Source organism: Corvus cornix, chromosome 10 (genome assembly GCF_000738735.6).
Source record: "Corvus cornix cornix isolate S_Up_H32 chromosome 10, ASM73873v5, whole genome shotgun sequence".
In the NCBI taxonomy this organism is placed as follows: Eukaryota; Metazoa; Chordata; class Aves; order Passeriformes; family Corvidae; genus Corvus; species Corvus cornix.
Genome location: NC_046340.1, coordinates 814429 through 832905, shown reverse-complemented (window position 1 = coordinate 832905; position 18477 = coordinate 814429). Strand labels below are relative to the sequence as shown.

The 18477-nt window shown below is 45.8% G+C and overlaps 1 protein-coding gene across 2 annotated transcripts in view; it reads right to left on the bottom strand.

Annotated features, from left to right (window-relative positions):
- FAM214A (family with sequence similarity 214 member A) overlaps positions 1 to 3592 on the bottom strand; it is a 48128-nt gene extending 44536 nt beyond the window's left edge. Inside the window, exon 1 of one of the 2 annotated variants that reach the window (XM_039557887.1) lies at positions 3575 to 3592. Coding sequence is in view for 1 of the 2 variants with exons in the window: in XM_010391189.4 (XP_010389491.1) it covers positions 2392 to 2407 (16 nt within the window). In the remaining variant the exon portion in view is untranslated. Of the gene's footprint in view, positions 1 to 2391; positions 2532 to 3574 lie in introns of those variants that run through there. The other variant, XM_010391189.4, reaches the window with a different exon arrangement.
- Positions 3593 to 18477: the final 14885 nt, after the last annotated feature.

The following is an 18477-nucleotide window of genomic DNA, read 5'->3' as shown; positions in this document are numbered from 1 at the left end:
TGCCTGTCCCTCTCACCTCCTTAAATTTAAACATCCTATAACACTTTCCACTGATAAAAGTAGTTGCACATTTAGATCTCTTCCTTCTTCTCCTGCACCACCCATCTTTGCTGGGGATAACAAGAACCTTACTGGCAGTACAACAACATCTAAACCATACCTCTCCCAATGTGCCTGGGCATTACAATCTTCAGTGAAGTGCTGAGCTCAATTCTAACAACAAGAACTGCATCCCTCCGCTCCAAATTGATTCTGATATAATTACTTCTAAGAATGACCAAAAAAACCCCAACGCATTGCAAGCCTGTTTAAAGTCTGCTTCTTTATGCTTTACTCGGGGTGTGAACTTACGGTCCTCTCAGGATTTTGAGGCTCTGTAGAGAAGTGAAGCCTGTGGCAAGCTGAGTGGTCTGCTCCTCCTGTGCCCTTTGCTATTAATTTGCGACGATTGGAAGCAGGTGACTGCACACTTGACTGCTTGTGTCCTGTGGTACAGCTGCTATGCAGAAAGCAGCACATGAAAACATTTGCATGATTCGTGCCTCCTAAGAGTCTCTGTGGGCCGCATGTGGCATTTAGGCAGCACTTTCACAGCCCCCTTTGTGCATGGTACTGGTCTATTATATCAGCACACAGTTCAGCTAGAGGGATCCACTAAAATGGCTGGAGATACTCTCCCACATTTGGCAAGATCCATGATTTATTTCAAGACTTTTGTTAATTATCTTAAAAGAATTTCAAGACGTAACTTCTGAAGGATTTTACTAAGTTTGTGGAAAACACTTTACAATGGATAAGAATCTCAATTTATTAATTCCTAGCTTAGGGGAAAAAAAGAAAAAAAAAATACCCGAGCAACCTAATAACTTGCTTTCTGTACAAATTTGGTTCCCTTTACCCCAGATTGGTTAAAAAAAGGCATCTGATCACTTATCACACAGCAGCTGATAATTTCCAATGTTCTAATTCCTTCTGCCTAAAAATTAAAAAAAGAAATAGACAAAGGTCATGTAGATGTTGAACTGCTAGAGCAGAACATTTTAAGGCTGCAAATATTGACTTGGGTTTAACCTGGCTGTTTTGAAATATAATTTCACCCTGACAGTAAATAGTTTTCAAACTTCAGGGTCTGGTATTAAAATCTAAAGAGATTCTAAAAACAACCAGCCTTGCTGCAGTAGATGGTGTGAAGGTTTAAGCAGTTAAGAAACAAGGAGGAAAGCAACGAGAAAGGCCCATTTCAAAACCATAGTACTTAAACCCCATTAACTTATGATTGCTTCTGTACTATCTGTGCTATCATCACACCATATAATCCTTGCAGCATATACAGACAAGAAATCCACCTAAGAGTGGTCATTTATGCAGTGTCGCTATTAGGAAACATGTAATTAACAAACCTAATTAAGATGTGTATGTCATGTAAGTGTTAGCATTAAATACATGAATATCTGAGCTATATAAAAGTGTTTCTCAAAACACCAGTGATTATAACAGAAATAGAACATGTTTATAAACTGAAAGCAACCAGGTAAGCAATAGAATCATCAAAACTTTAAGAAACATGGATTATTGTTTTTAATTAACATTCAGAATACTACGAGGAGCACGCATAAGATTTTCTTCAAAAAATAGTCTTGCTTTAACTAACACGAATCAATAATCAGTGCTCCAGTGGATCAAAATAGAAGTCATGACATATTTCCAACTCTAGGGGCATCAGCAGCTGTTGCTATACGGCAGAAGAGCTCAAGTGTTATAAACATATACGTAGACTGCCGTCTTGATTTTTCTGTAAAACCAGATGTCAGTAATCCGATAAGATGTAACCAAATAATCGTGAAAAATGTGTATTTCACCATGCTTGTTATGAAATATCTCCATTATAAGTGGGGAAAAAAGCACTGTCAGTTTATAAAACACCACAGATGTAAGTTTTGGTTATTTTCAGGGTGCTTTTCAGCTATATTTGGACATTTCTGTACAGCTGCTGGCTTTGTCTGTCGATGCCCGATTTGCCTTTGACCGACTCTCGCCTCAGCACTGCAGGTCTGTGCTAACGAGCCGGCTGTGTCTGACACACGGACTGCAGCATTCCCACAGCAGAAGCACTTCGCTACGGCGTTTGTCTCCCTTCCATCCAGCCAAGACAATGGAAAGCCGAAGGGCAGGCAGGACACGGGGCTGTCACCCCCTTCGCGGGGCACCTTCCGCACCCCACTGCCACCGGCATTTCCCGAGCTGAGCCCGAGCACCTGGATTCTTTCCCAGCCCCAAAATGGCAGGGGAGGGGATAAGGAAATAGAGCGATAACATCGGAACAAAACACCGGGCTACTTCTAATCCTAGAGACGAAACAAACAAAAAGAAATGTACTGATAAGCCGTTTACCTCGTTCCGGCTTCATCTTCCCTGCTGCCTCAGCGAGGTCTGGCAGGGCCGAGGTGCTGCGCCGCTGTCCCCGCGGAGCCGGGCCGTCGCTGCCCGAGCCAGCGGTGTCGGCGGCGCTCCGGGAGCGGGCACGGCCGGCGGGAGGCGGCCCCGCCAATGCAGCGGCCGGGCCCGCGGGCGGGCGGGCTGGCGGCGGCCGGCCGGGGGAGGCTGCGCGCCGGCGGCCTCTGCCCGCGCCCGGCCAGGGTGTCCTTCCGTGACACGGCGCCGCGCGGGGCTATTTATAACCTGCCGGGGAAAAAATCCCACAACAACAGACCTCGGCTCACCCCCGGCCGCGCCGGCTCTGAGTCACCGCGGCCCCGGGCGACGGCAGCCCCTGCCGGAGTCCCCTCCCTCCCGCCCGCCTGCCCCGAGGAAGGCAGCGAGCGGCCCCCCGCCCGCCCCGTCGGGGCCGCGGCCCCCGCCCCGTCACGGGCCGGCGGCTGGCGGCGGGGGGCTGCGCCGCACCTCCATCCCCGGCCCCGCCGCTGCCGCCCGGGCTGCCGGGCCGTGCCCCCGCGATGCGCCCCGGTCACACGGCCCGCCCCGCCCGCCGAGCGCTGCTCTCCATGGCTCTGCCTCCGGCCCTGCCTCCTCCTCCTCCTCGCCGCTGACTAACTCCCCTCCTCTCCGCCGGGCACTCCCCGCCTCCCGCCGAGCGGGGCACACACATCACAGCCCGGCGGCGGGCAGAGCAGGACGGAGCGAGCTAGGGCAGGGCAGCTCGGCCGGGGGTACCCGCCACGCTCGGCCGCCAGCGGCGGGGAACGCGGCCACTGCCCGCCAGGCCCGCGGGCCCCGCTGCACGCCCGCGCCGCGCTCATCCCGCCCCCGGGCCGGCCCCCGCCCGCCCCACGTGCCGCACGGCGGCCAATGCCCCGCGCCGCCTCCCGCCCGCCCGCCCGCCGTCGAGCAGCTCGGTTGTCACGGCAACAGAGCGCGGCTCGGCACGGTCCGGTCCCGCCCGGGAGTGCGGTCCCCGCAGCCCGGGGACACCCCGTGCCCTGCGCTGCAGACGGCGCCGCTGGGTTTATGGGTTCGCGCAAACGGCATCGTCCCTTCACCCCTGTCCCCCCCCCGCCGAGTGCTTTGGCAGCCAGGCTCCCGCCCCGGGGCGGGGAGCAGCCCCTCGCTCACTCACCCGGCTCCGACGGCGGCTGGCGCGGCCCCTCACCCGCGCCTTTCCCGCACTGCCGCTAGCCGCTGGCCGCCCTTCCCTCTCCGCCCCGCACGCGTGTCCTCCCACGCCGGCCCTCCGTGTGCCCACAGGGCCCCAAGCCCCTGACCGCCGGCGCTTAAATGCACGCGTGTATCGGCGGTTCAGGTGTGAAGTGCCCGTGGGGCGGGATGCTGAGCCCCGCCCGCTCACACCGGGCTGCGGGCGGGGAGAGGCGCTCGGGGCAGCGCTGCCCCGCTCACACCGCCCTGCCCGGCAGCGCCGTGCTCGGCGCTCACTTCACGCTGATAACTACATTGTGCGGAGGAACAATGGAGTCAGCTGGGCTGCGGTTACACAACCGCCTTAATCCGGCAGAAATTCAGGTTTCCCTGAAAGGGACGGGCCGGCGCCATCCCTCGCGCCAGGCCCGCCTGGCAGAGCAGGTCAGAACCGGGGCTGCCGAGTGCGGACCCCGGCCCCCGCCCGCACCCCATCGCTGTAGACGCACTGCTAATGCACCACGGAAAGCGGGGAACAAACTGCCCTGGTGATAGGGATCCCACTTTCACCAGGGGCACAGATCTAGGCCGGCTAAAGCGGCCTCTAGACAGCAGAAAGAACTGCCTGAAAGCGGAAGCTGTACTGCAGAAGAGCTGCAGTGTCAACGTGCAGCTCACCTGGAGACTGCACCGCGGCCAGGACAAGCCCCACGGACAGCTCTGTTACTCGGGTTTGGGCTCGGTCAGAAAGACACATCAGACAAGACAGTGCTTCTTGCGCTTTAATATGCTGCCATAGCTGGGATGTACACAGACACCACCACATCTCCAGTCCTTACACTGGTAACTCCCTGCACTGTGACTGTTTACAAACATCCCCATCTCATAGCCTGAGCCCTATGGGAGGCACTCACTCCCTACAACAAGGCGACTTACACAAGTCTTCTGACCCCTATGCATGGCCTAGCCAATTCCCCATCCTTTCTAGCGTGCCAGGATCCCTGCAGATGTGTGTACCTCTGGGTTCTGCACAGCCACTCTTTCCTCACGGCTAGCTGAGCAGCCACTGAAGGTATTGCAAAGAATGTAAAATTCCAGAACAACTCAGTTCTGCACTGTTTGGCTCGTATGAACTGCACCTATTTCCCTCTCTCATTTATCAGTTGTATGTCATTACACTGGGAGGGTGCTTCACAGAATAAACTGTGCAGTAAACACCTCTCAGTTCAGTCATGGACAGGTGGGAGGTGCAGTGCTTTGATTTTACACTCGTAAGTACATGAGTGTCACTTGTGTTGCTGTGTGACTGCTCTGGACGTGTTTGGTAATTACAGATCTCAGAGCTCTCTGCCGGATGCAATGTAATTGCAAATGTGGCAATCCAGAATTATAAAAGGAAGAATTTGACTGAGCAATAAATACTGTGGGTGCATGTATATGAAGTTCAGCGTGACTACAGTGGGCATGATTCAGCCACCTGTCAGATCCTCCTAGTCATCCTAATGAAAAGTCACATCCTTTAGGACACTAATTGTTGCTGTAGGACACTGCAAATTAGTTTGTACCTTGTTCTAATATTGGTTTTACAGCCAAAACCAAATCTGCCTTTCTACTATTTAATTACAATCATAGCTATTTAACCATTAAGCTTCACATAGTATTTTTTAATCATTTTAAAGGTTTTAATCTCACTTTGGCACTTTTTTTGTAAAACAGCTCGTCAGACACAAATAGACCAAATTTCCAGGAAAATGCTCTCTCAAAGTACTTTTTCCATTTTCTTAATTAAGGAGCCAACTAGCTTCCCATTACCTCGTAGTTCTTAGGAGTTCAAGCCAATGGGAAATTAAGTGCCAGCCTGAAAACCACTTATCATTAAAAAAGTTTTAAGGCATATGATGAGAGAAAACCATGTCTGGTGTGCAGTCCTACTCTATGTGACCATGCAGGAGGCTTAAGGTTCAGCTTCCTCTCTTGAGTTAGTGCATTCCTGGACCCTGAGAGCCCTGGGTATGACTGAGATACACCCTTTGGGTCCTGCTTCTCTTCATCTGAAAAAGGACTGCTTCCCTTTTGACCACATAAACACATAATTGATCTGAAAAAAAGCAGAACACAAAATTTAAAATTATCAGAGAGATCTAATCATACCATCTTCCATGTATAATAATGAAAGCAGAAAAACAATAAACATCCCAAACAAATTTGTGGACTTAGTTCAGGTAAAACATCTAAAAATGTCCTTGAACTCATAATTTTCCTCCGAGTCACAAAAAAAATTATAAGCACTGCATGAATACACAGAGAAAATATGGGATAAGGGGCTTCAACCACAGGAATTCACTTACATACACTTGGAAATCTTATGAGAGCAATGACAGTACTGAAATGCATTTCTGACCTCAGAAGCTTACCATCAACTTAAAACATCCGAAAAGCACACAGTTGCATTACACATCACACAAAAGCAGGATCAGCTTAGAAACACAAAGAGAACTTTAACTGCCCTCCCACTGCCAAGTCTAGACCAACACATACTTCTGGGAGCACAAGCAGGGACAAAACAGGTTCTTATCCAGTCCTGTCTCATGGTTGATTAACCTCACTGTCTAAACAGGTGAGGGCTCAGGCTGCAGCATCCGTGTGGACAAAGAGGCTCTTGCACATGCAGCACATCAGTTTTGGTGGCCGCCTGTTTCTTGGTGGAAACCTTGACGGGGCCACCCCACCTCCTTTTCCTGAAATGTGCCAGACCTTTATTTCTCTCGTGAACAGTAGCCACGTGTGAAACTTGTCTCAAACTGGCCATTGGATTTTAAAATGTCCTCACCTGGGGCAGCAGGACACAGTGGTATCTCATAAGTCTTGTTCATATAGAAATTAGGTTTAAAAAGGAACCAAAAAACCAAGATAAATGTATGGCTGTGTTTTCTTCAGCACTGTAGGCTTTTAGCACAGCCCCTGCAACCTGAAACAAAGTGTATTTAAGGTTCCATCCCAAGCATCTTTTCAGCTTTAGCTGTCAAAGAAGTGATGTCTGATGCAGCAGATCAGGATTCTGGTGACTCCTGGAGACAATTACTGCCTATTAAGTGATGTGGCACAACTGCTCTTGACATGGCTGCCACCTCTGTGGTATAATGCCACCACACTTGGCAGAATATTACTGCAAAAGGATGAAGACAATCAGAAATGGACTGGAAGGTACAGTATGCAATGGAACAAATTTGAAGTGTGCTATAAAAAACCTATGTAGAGTCAACTGTCATTTAATTGTCACCAGTAGTAACCACTTGGCAATGAAATTAGTTATGCGCTTATAGGAATTTATTAGTTCACAACAACTTACAGATTCCTACAAGCTGCTACTGAAACTGAATTATAAACCCTTATACAGGTAAGTGGATCTAGTTGAGTGGAAAAGAGTTTGTCATTATTCTTTCTGAAGATACCTATAGGCCCAATAGCAATGATAGCCTGAGGCAATTGTCCTCTCTGTGTCTGCCTACCTTTGTGTTATGCTGTTAGTTTCAGCCTCCAGCACTTATGAGTAAATATTTTAGTCCCATTGTTCTTGATTTAACAGCTTGGTTTAAGTTTTTGAACCCAATAAGATTTAAAAATACATTCGAAGCACCCAAACTGCATTTCCCATCCTTACAACTTTCAGGTAGCCTGGCTCATTATGTCGTGCAGACATACATGAGTGTCTAGGCAGTGCTTTCAGAGCTCATCTTACTTTGTTCCACACTGGTTTGGGAGGCAGGAAGACCTTGCTGGTGGATGCTGCAGAGGAGGTTTTGTTCTGTATTCATCCCCAGCCCATGCAGAAGTTCCTCCACAAAGCTACTCCCCAGCATCCTTTAGAACAGCCCTTAGGCCTCTGTTACATTTGTGGCTTGCCTCAGGATCAAAGAGAGGAAAGTGTATGTTTCTAATCTTCTTGTTTTGAGTCCCCGGACACACTCATCCAATAATGTATGTCAAGATGGAATATGCTCGTGTTCTGTGTGATGAGTGCTCTGTGCACTGGGTACGGGCTGATACCGCTATACTTTGGGATGGGAAATTCAAACCTTCAACCCAGGATGTCCAATATGCCTGTAACAATACCAGGTATTTAAATAAAACAGCCTGATTTTCGAAGGAAAGCTTGCCTCCAGCTCAAATTGACTTCAGCAGAATTTGTCACTCCTGCAGTGTTTTTAAAAACTAGCCCACCTCTACTCAGGTTCCTATTTATAGTATTAGGCACCTAATTTTAGATAGTTATTTTTGAAACTGTTGACCCATGGACTTGATTCTCATCTTATTACATCTGCTCTCCCTGGTGCAAATGCATCAATTAAGACAATGGAGTTGCTTCTACAGGAAGCCTGTCCCATGTCTGGAAAATCAGGATCTGTGGCAGAGTAGGAACAGCAACATTTTAGTTTTCTTTCTTAGAAATACACAAATTGTGGTCATAGTGTTAAATATTTTGGAGATAGTAACAAACACAGAAAGTGTAAACCAACAGGTGCTTTACTGTTAGACCCCGCTGTTTTCTAGCTTACAGAGATTTTTCTTTCCCTGCAGTTCCTACCAAAGTGCTCCATTGCTTAATTTCACTACTAATTATCCCTTTCAAAGCAAAAACATATAGCTATTATCATGTTCTTACCTGCTAAATTCACTTTCTGAAAGCGGTAAAATGACATCTTGGGTTTTTTGTTTTCCTCTGTGTGTTCTCTCAAATTCCTTTATTTTCCAAGTAGTACTTTCTCACTGGAGACACAGCCAAGACTAAATTGTGGAGGAACTAGAACAATAGAGAAATAATTGCACTCCTCTCAAAAGGAAAGCTTATTCTCCTCGCCAGAAATTATTTCCTGGACTCAACACTTTGCTACAAAACCTTGTTTACATACAGAAGATTCCTTTCGTTGGAAACAACCTAGTCCATGTCCTGCGCTGCTCCTCAAGTTTCCCATGTCACATGGGACACCCTGTGCCTTCTTTATTCTTCTGGCAGCAGCAGCAGCTTAGCACCTCTCAGGATGGAATCTCTTCTGCCAGTCTTCCAGAGGCTGAGGTCTAGCAGTCAGTCAGGCCTTCTTGCCAACAGAAACTGAGCCCTTCCTGCATGTCTGTAATTCACCTTGGGAAAAGTAACTTGCATAATCTCTTCTCTATTTGGAGCAACTCCTAAACTGATATTTCATAAACTTCACATGCTTCTTAGTAGCTGATCTGTGGTGTGTAATTAGATACCAGCTCCAAATGAGAACAGTACGGTCTCATCTGAAGTGGTGACTAGTAGCAGTGGAAATACAGAAATATGATGGTAAAAACAAAGAAAGGTCTGCTTTACAAAAATACTAATGACCCATTCTTTTCAAATGTCAGTCTCAGCAGACACCTACTCAGTAAGATCATTAAGTTTAATTGCATCAGCACTTGACTAATCAGGCAATAATGCACTGAAAAGTAAATGATTGACTTGTGAATAGTTCATCAATCTCTGAAAGAGGAGAAAATTATTCTCTTTTACACAGATCTTTTCTGTGGCTGTAATATTCATTCTAGACTGAAAGAAGGTTTTTGAAATATTTTTTCAATTTTTTTTCAAGCAGACTGTGCAAGCTCACTGATGAATGCTAATGTTACACAATGTTTACCCAGGACTAAGCTTGATGGAAATATTAATCAGAAAATATATAGGTTTCCATACTAAAGTTGAAGTTTTTGTAGCAGGCCCTGACCAGAAGCTGGAGATGTGTGCTTGCCAAGAGAAACAGCAAGATATTGCCAGCAATAGGTTTGGGGAAAATGGAAGGACAAGAACTGTTTTCAGTCTAGGTCATCTCTCTCATCACTGTTTACTTTTTGAGCAGGTACATCCAGGAGCTGTGGCCCAATTACTCAATGCAGTGATCTGTCAGGAATCCAAGCACCCCATTTGCATTATTTTCATTAATTTCAGTGGAAAGTGAGTGCATAACACTTGGAAGGTGATTGGAGTTTTGCAATGCTGTTTTCCTATTGTTAATGGGTTGATCTATCTTGCAATAATTTCCAGTGCAGTTGTGTGGAAGTAATTGCACCAAGTTAATTGCTGGTGTAACTCCATCTGGTAGGAGTTCACGAAGTTCAGCTTCTGGTGCCTCTGCCAGCCCTGTTTACTTTTCCTCTCCTACTGCAGCAGCTGGGTCATGGCTTTGCACTGCACCAATTTGGAGGCACATCCCAGCCAGCTTCTGTCTTTCAGGCAGCTCCTCCTTTGCAGCAGGACTCAGGCTCACAGCCTTTGCCCTCATATGCTTCCCCTGCTCCCAGAGCTTGCACCACAGGTATTGCTTACTGAGTGTCTCTCCACGGCTCTCAGCAGAGTTGCCATCCTGGTCAGCCTGTCAGGAAGGCCTTTGGAGTTGACATTTTCAGGCGATGCTCATCCTCTGTCACATTAGTACCCATTTTGTAGGGGAGGCCAGCAGCGAGGCAGAGCCAGCATCCCTCCAAAGGGCCAGCTTGTCATACATCTCACCCTGCAGCAAAGCTGTGCCACTGGGGACAAAACCGACCCAGTGAGCACGTGCACGACATACTGAAAGATTGCTACAGCTACACTGCCGAGCGTGCTGCAATGACACACAACTTTCCATGGGCACTGTAAATGAAAAGGATAATTCATTTATGCAGAGAAGCAATTACCTTGCTGGAACAACGAGTCCAACCTATAGTTCCACCCAGGCTAAATTAAGGCCACAACTCCTACTAGACTTATGAGAGTAGGGCAGGAAAGTAGCACGTTGTTAAATACAAGGCAATATTTAATGTAACCCCATGCCAGGTTTACAAGAGAAGTCGTGTATCATTTACTAAAGCAGTCAGTGAGTTTGGGCTTATTAGGCAAATGTCAGAGCTATGGAAAACTGCCATGGCCTTGTTCTAAAAATTTTAATCACATAGTTATTAGCCATAGTCCATTTAATATATTCATGGCCATTAGTGGCCTATGCTACGTGTTAATAGTAAAGACTGAATGGAAAGGGCACTGAACAGAATGTGCTGCACATGGCATCAGGGCTGATTTTTTTCAATATAGAACTGTGAAATATACCCAGGTTCAGGTTTAACTGGTTTCAAATTTTTGTGGGTTATTTTGCTTCATTTTTTAACATAAAAACATTCCCTAAAACTCCACTCATGAGCTGCTGTCCTGTAATCCTATGACTGTAGTGAAGAACACTCTGGCTCACCTCAGATGTCGGGCAAGGTCAGTTATATCAGTCCTGGGCCCAGCTCCACTCCCTTCATACACCAGATTCCCTTGATACACACAAAGCCTCTGTCTCTCACCCCAAGCATAACATTTGTAGGCTTTACTGTACCTAAAGCAAAACAATTGCTCTTTTCAGGAGTTTGACATCCTCAAATTTAGAGCATAATAGCAACTATAGCAAAAAAAAAGAGCATTAAAGCTGAATACTGAAAGTCCAGATTTCACTGGGTGAAAATAGATAAATATATGTATATAAACCTCCATGCCTGCCAGATGTCATCAATAGCAAAATCCTTGGCTATACACAAAGGTCAACTCCCCTTCATACAGAAGCAACTAGAATTTCAGCTCAGGCTATGCTGGGTGGAACTTTCTCTCCTACTTTCACTCCAGGTCAATTATAATTTTAATCCTTACGGTTGATTTATTCTCATGTTGCATAACATTATTTGAAGGGGAAGGGAAGCTTACATTCATTCAAGGATCTGAAAGGCTATTAATAAAGTACAGTATGTATACTAAAATAATAAATAAAATTTCAGAAAGTTATTAACTTGCTCACCTTTGGATGTCAATTAGAACTCAAAAATGAGAGAGATCAGCATACACATTTATAGTGAAGTCAATACTTCCTTATTTAGGCTGTGTATTTTTTTCAAACTAGCAATACAGTTGGAATATTGTAGCTGTATCTGTGCTCATACTGCTTTTAGCTCCTTCTGAATTTCTTGGTTAACTTATTTCCCCTTTAAGTTGTTTGACTGCGTTTCTTTCTTTACACAAAACATAAGCAGCTTCACTGCCTAGGAAACACAGAGTCCTGTTGTTCTTACACCAGTGCAAATCAGCAGTGATGCCACCAGTCCACAGAATCACATCAACGAAAAGATGACGTCAGAGAGAGTAATCAAAGTCCTTGTTTCAAAGTTAATTTAATTGGCTTTGTTTAAGAAAAGGAAAGATGAGTACAGAGCACATTCGTTCTCTTCCTCAGCTGAGGTGTCAAAGAATCACTGCAGTTTTAGCATCTGATCTGTGTGGGATTTGCACACATGGATCACATTTCAAAAGCAGGGCCCTTGTGACAACCCACCATGCTACGGGTCCATTTCCATGATCCAGCTTTAAGGAAGGGGAGGGTTTTGCTCCTCTTCATTCGCTATTGAGACTGCTTTTTGCACTGTCCAGAGCCCGCAGCAAACTGCCACCAGCTGTCAGCGACAGAGCTCCAGCAGGGAACACCTGGTGCTTTTAAAGCCATTGCCCAGCTTTGATTCACCAACTCACTCTGCACATTTACTGCTTCAGATTTTTCCTTGTCTGGAAGGAACATCATAAGACTTGTAGTATTTTCTCTGCTTTACATAAATAGATACATTGCTTATGAAAAGGGGATTCTGGTTTGCCTCAGGAAGCTGCTACAGATCACAGCATCTTTAGGGCTGTTCTAACTTACAGCAGGTACCTTTCTGCCATAAATGATGTGAAGTTGCTTTTCTCTGCATCCTCTGTGTTTCTGGTCACTGTAGCAATGAATCTTCACCAGTGTTTTGCTATCAGCCTTCTGGATTCACCCCCCTTATGCTTAAAAACCTGGAAGCCAGGTCCTCATTGCAATGGACCAGGTGGCAGCCAAAGCACATTGAGCACATTCAGCCATGCATGGCAGAGGTGTGCTGGGCACAGAGGGTGCTGCCAAGGCACCTGTGAGCTGCCACCAGCACTGTCCCCACCCTGCCACGCACGCAGCGACTGCCACCCGGCTCTGCCAAACCCAAGTGTGAGCAGGAGCCTGCACTGCAGGATTTCCCCTGCTGATAGCACACTCCTCCAGCGGCACGAAGGGCACCCAAAGGCTTTACCTGGCAGCAGCTCCAGGTGGTTGTATAACACTGTCTCAACAATGCTTGTAGGGCATTAGCAGGGATTAAGCCAGCACTTATTACACAGGTTGGAGCCGCATGGTCTGAGACAGCCTGTCCCTCCACCAGCTTTGATTTGAAACTTCTGACGGAGTGATTTAGAAATGGCATCCAAATGGAGGGGTTGTCCTTTTTTCATCATTACTCAAACACCGAAAGTACTTGGGGTGCTGATCAGTTCTTAACATTCTTACCTAGCAAGGCAGTAGCTTCTAATTAGTTTATAAAATAAAACACTTGAGCTGGCACAGCATGAAAAGAAGCTACAGCATATAGTGAGGAGAAAACCCAGAGGTTTCCTCACACTTTCCCAGGGTGAGGGAAGATGTATTTTCAGGGGAAAACACAGTAAATGACAGATGAGAAGAAGCTGCTGAATCTAGACACAAGAGCAAGACCTGATGCCTTAGGTTTTAACTTTTAAACCTTTCAAATCCTGTACTGTTTAGTATGTAACTCTGACACTTCATACAGCCTGTTAGCTGCTGTTCTCTCATGCTGGTTAGACATAACAAACCCTCTCTGGGCCTGAACTCAAGGACACCTTATTGTCCCTGGCCCCAAAATATGTAAACTAAAAGCCTCTGACAGGAGGAGAAAACTTGGGGTAATTACATCACTGCCTGAAATTGTAATTGGAGAATTAACCGTGATATGCAAATGGAGCAAACTTATAAAAGTGTGAAGAACCCGTGACCCAGTGTCCATCTTGGGTGGAGCCCCTCGTAGGCTTTGGACTGCCCAGGGTGTACCTTTGAAGGCCCTTCAAATAAATACCTGCTTTTACTCTCTTAATCTTGTCTAGCCTCCTTCAGGCAGCCACTTCAAGGCATCAGACTGATCAGCTCTGCTCAGACAGTGGTGCTTCCCACTGGCCCCCCAAATTCTGTTCTTCCCCACAGCTGCTAGGAATTGCCATTGCAGCACTGCCCTCAGAACTGTGGAGCTGCAGAATCTCAGGGAGGCAGGTGTGCATTTCTTCTCTCTTTCGGTGGAAGCTAAACAGCATTTCGTCCTTCTCGAGTATTTGTGTGAAACTCCCCGGCCACGTACCCTGCCAGCCCTCATAACGCCTGTCTCTGCTGAGAGAGAGCAAACACGACTGAGCATCTTCCTGGCACACGTAGAAGCTACAACTCTAAAAGGTGCTGGAGGATGTGCACACGTACAAACGTGGCTTGGTTGTAACCCCCCCCAGCTTTGTCTCCATCCCCAGCCAGAGCAGGGCTGGGCACTCCTATCCCGGCTCACCCCTGCCCTTTGCCCCCGGACAGCCCCGGCGGTGGCACACACTCTGTCAGCGCTTTAGGGTTTCATGCCACAGGACTTCAAGGAGCTTGAACTCCCAGAGAACTCTGCCAGGTGTGGAACACTGGCTGCTTTATGCACAGGGGTGAGAAAGGCAGCGTTTACCTACTGAAATAGCTGGAGTTTAATTATTTATTTTTCACGGCACATAGAGCCTCTGTTGAGTAATGAGACTGTTGTGTGCCAAGTGCAGCAGACATAGACGAGGAAATATTTCCACGAAGAGGCTGTATCCTGGAAAGGCAGGGCACAAACACACCAACAGAGAAAGGAGTTGCCAATGGTCATATTTTAAAAAAAATCAAACAAACAAAATCACTCATTCATGAATTGCTATTATTACTTTTTCATGTACTTTAGAGAGTTGTTAAGAGTAATTTTCACTGTAATGATTTTATATTAATTAAATAAACGGTAAACACAAAAATGCCAGAGGAGTAGCTATGATTCTTGATGTTCACTATATGGTAGTTTAACTATTGTCATTGAAAGAAAGCAAAAATAGGAAAAAACATTAAGTTTAGTCAGAACACAACATTCAAAACTATAGGCAGGAAATAAGCATTCACAGCAACTACCTGTGAAGAGCTTCATATTTTCAATCATTTGCATTTTATCTGGGAGATAGTTTGAAGCAGCACCTTCTCACTCACTTTGAGTATCTGCCTTTGCAGACATTACAGTACACTCATATTTCAATGCATGAAAAAACAGAGGTTAAAAATATCAAAAATACCTGTGTTAGCTGTGCTGAAATCAGTGAACCTTAAGGAAAGTGTGTGTTGCTTGCAATACTCTGTCCTCAACAGTACTTTCAACATTTTTAAACGCAGAAGCACGATTAGAGGGTTTCAAAAAAAGCTCCACCCTGCCCTAACCTCTCCCATGCTGGCTGCACTTGATGGCCTCTCCTTGGCAGCAGTTCCCTTGTCTTCACTTAACTCCAGCTGCCTCTGAGGTCAGATCCAGATTCTTCTCAATCTAATGAAGAAAATATGAAATGAGAGCAGTGTGAGAGTACAGTTTGCTAACTTACCAAAGATCAGAAAAACTGAAAAGGGAATAGCAAAGACCATAAATAACAGATTTCTGGAGAAACAGCCCTTTTCCTGTCGCTACTCTGAAGACACACACAGTCTTCAGAGTCTTCCACTGGCTGCTTTTGCACTAAAATGCCTTAAAATCTCTGACTTTTCCATCTTTTCAAGTTTGGATTTGTCATCAGGTGTTAGCAGATTACATGGACCACAAGTCTCCTAAACAGGCTCTTTTGGTTTATGTACATTAATTGATCCTGCTGTCAGCCAGAGGGAGATGCATCACCAGTAGGATAATATATAAAGCAAAGTGCTGTCTTGCTAGGGAGTGTAGAATAATATTCTGATTTTTATAGCACCTTTTCCTTAAAGCCCTCCAGGCACTTTACAAGGAAGATTGAATTAAGCTTGTCAGCACTCTGTATGGGAAGTAAATATTTCTTTTCTATGGTGAAGAAGGGAAACTGAGGCATTAATATTAAGTCCCTAGCAAAGGATTTAGCTGCATGCTTTCCAGCCCTTTAAACTTCTCACATTAATGATTTAATTAAGCACATACTCAAGTGTTTTGCTGGAATAGTGCCTAAGAATAATGCTACAACCACACTGCCAATTCAGACTGCAGCTGGGAAAACACCATGGGTTCCCCATCACTCATTCTGTAACAAGAGCTTTTTTTTCATCTGCTGCTTTTTCTAAAATTAAGATCACATCTTTCAAGTCCCATCTATATGGTGTGTTGTTGCCTGAGCCTGGATAAGTCCTGGGACATGACACCCTAGGAGACCACTGTGTCTCAAACCTAGTCTTCATGAAGATGTCTCTTCAGTCCTGCTTTTCCCAGTCTGCCTTACCTCTGATCAGACAGATGTGCCTTTCCATCTCCAGTTCGGCTGTTGAGGGGACAAACAAGACCTTGGGTTCTATGTAGGGCCTGTGGCATCTCCCTGGGGAGCAACAGACCCACTCTGCAACCAGTCACACGGTGCTTCTGGGCTGAAAGCCTTCAAAACCTGGCAGCAAACCTGCATCCCAGTACCATATGTGCTGTGTCTGTTCTCACTTCCCTAAAGGGTCTAATGGCCAATTGCAGGAGCCTGGTGGAGATGCAGTGTTTACAGCTGTGTATTCATTTCAGGTGCTGTCACTCTCTTCCTCATCATGCCACTGACCACCCTAAGAGCCAAATAAAGTGAACTTGTTTCTGTCCCTTATTGCACATGACTTCCTGCAATTTAGTGTTTGCCAAGTGAGGCACAATGTAAAAAAACTAGAGAAACATGAGAAAGGAGCAGTCTAAAGCACTTCTAAGGTCAAGTGCCTTGGAAAAGCAGGGCTGTATAACCCTTCAGGGATTTTAAATCTGGTTTTGATGCATATCCTCATACTGATGACCCTACATATGCAAGCCTAACATCAAAACAACCCTTTTTAATTAATATATAGATAATACATCATTACTAACATTATATAGACTCTAATTAAAGAGATAAGGAACATGTAATTTCTGTTAGAGGTGAATGAGGTAATTACCCTGGGTAGGCCTCCTTCAGAAGTGAGTGACACTAAAAAAGCTGCCAGCACCCAGTTGATGCAAAGCCCACTAAAATTAATTAAAAGACTGATCAAATCACAACGGCTCATTTGCTATTTTCAGTGACAAATTTTCTCTTATTCCTACAAATCCAGCAACCACATAGTCTTTCACTACCATAAAGAGTAAAAAAAAGTCCAGTTTGGGATTTAAATTAGAACCAGGAAACCTCTGCTGTCTTTTCCTGTATAAAAGATGTTTTTAAAATAAAAGACAGTTTGAATGTGGCTTTACAGTCCCAAACTGCAGCCCTAGATCTGTCATTAGAAGTGTCAAATTTCATGGAGGTTTGTTTAAAGGGGAATTACTGAAGTTATTTGTATTTTAGTAATCTGTCTAAATGGAGCCAGGATTTGTCCGGACAGGTGGAAGTGAAAGGGCTGCAGTGAGCAGGAGGGCTCCCTGTGGGCTGTGGGCAGAGCAGGGATAACCAGCCCCAGCAGCACAGCCCTGTGTGGTGTCCAGTCATGTCCATCTGGGTAGGAGACAGCCAGGGGACACTGAGTCAGCTCTGCAGGCTGGGAGCTGCTACATCACCTTCCTTTTCATATTTAATTTCTTTTTGTCAGTGGTGCATGAACATTTTTCTCAGATGAAACTAGAAGGTGGTCAGCTTCAACACTTTACCGTCCTACTTCACTTGGCAAAAAATCTGCTTTGCTGAAAGAGACGATGCCCCACCCCTAATTTGAACAACTGGGGACTTCTGCAAACTTACACTTGCTCAACCTGAGCCTGAAAAAACACTGCAGCCTGTTCTGCCTGCTTTTGTGTTCCTGCAAATGATTTAATATTTTGCCAGTGCAGTAAATCAGAAAACCTTCTGATTTACTGGGCGTGTTCATCCAAACTGGTGCTCACCTGACAGCAGCACTTGTTCTCATTCTTAGACCTTTGCAAACCAATGACTTGCTTGGAACATTTTTCCAATACTCTCTTAGATATTTTAATTACTTTATTTGATACTAAACCTGTTTTACAAGTGATTGGGAAAGAAGAATTAAGCAACAGTGTCCAAAATCCATATTAAAATTGCAGCCTCCCTTGTAGTATCTGAAGCACTTGGAGACAACTGAAGGTTTTCAGAGCCTGCATAGCAGCATGTGCTTGTTCCTACATGGAATTTCCTTAATTCCTCAATCAATTACCTGGAAAAAGCGGCCATTTTAATCAAAACCCTAAGGGTAGATGAAATCATGAGAAAACACGAGCTTTATTGCAATGGATATTGACTGTAACTCATTAAGATGTTAAAGTATTGACATCCCGTTTGATGAGAAAAATGTCTGATAGCGAGTGTACATAACTGTGTTACAGAGAATGCCGGCATCAACACATCATAATGAGTAACTAATGATGTCTGTGGCCTAACGAGGTGATTAAAGCAGTATCCTTTGATCTATGTCACTGACTTGATTTAATGCCAGGCCGAGATTGAATCTCCATGCACCACTGGGGAGATTCAAGTAATTTGAGTAATTCACTCGCCTTGTCCCTGCATCACCAGGGATATTTGTGATGAACACAGTGGCTTCTGTAGCTAAGTCACCCTGGGCAGCACACACTGCCAGGGAAGAGGCCACTGCTCCCTGCCTGCTGGCAGCCCCTTGCAGGAGCCTCACGGCTGCAGGGCAGGGGTCTCACACATCCTCCTGCCACGGCCACGCATCTCCCATTCACCTCACAGCACCCTCACACCTCTGGCAGGTTTTGGAAGCATTCTCCACGAAGCAAAGCTCAAGTAAGATGCTTTGGTGCCTT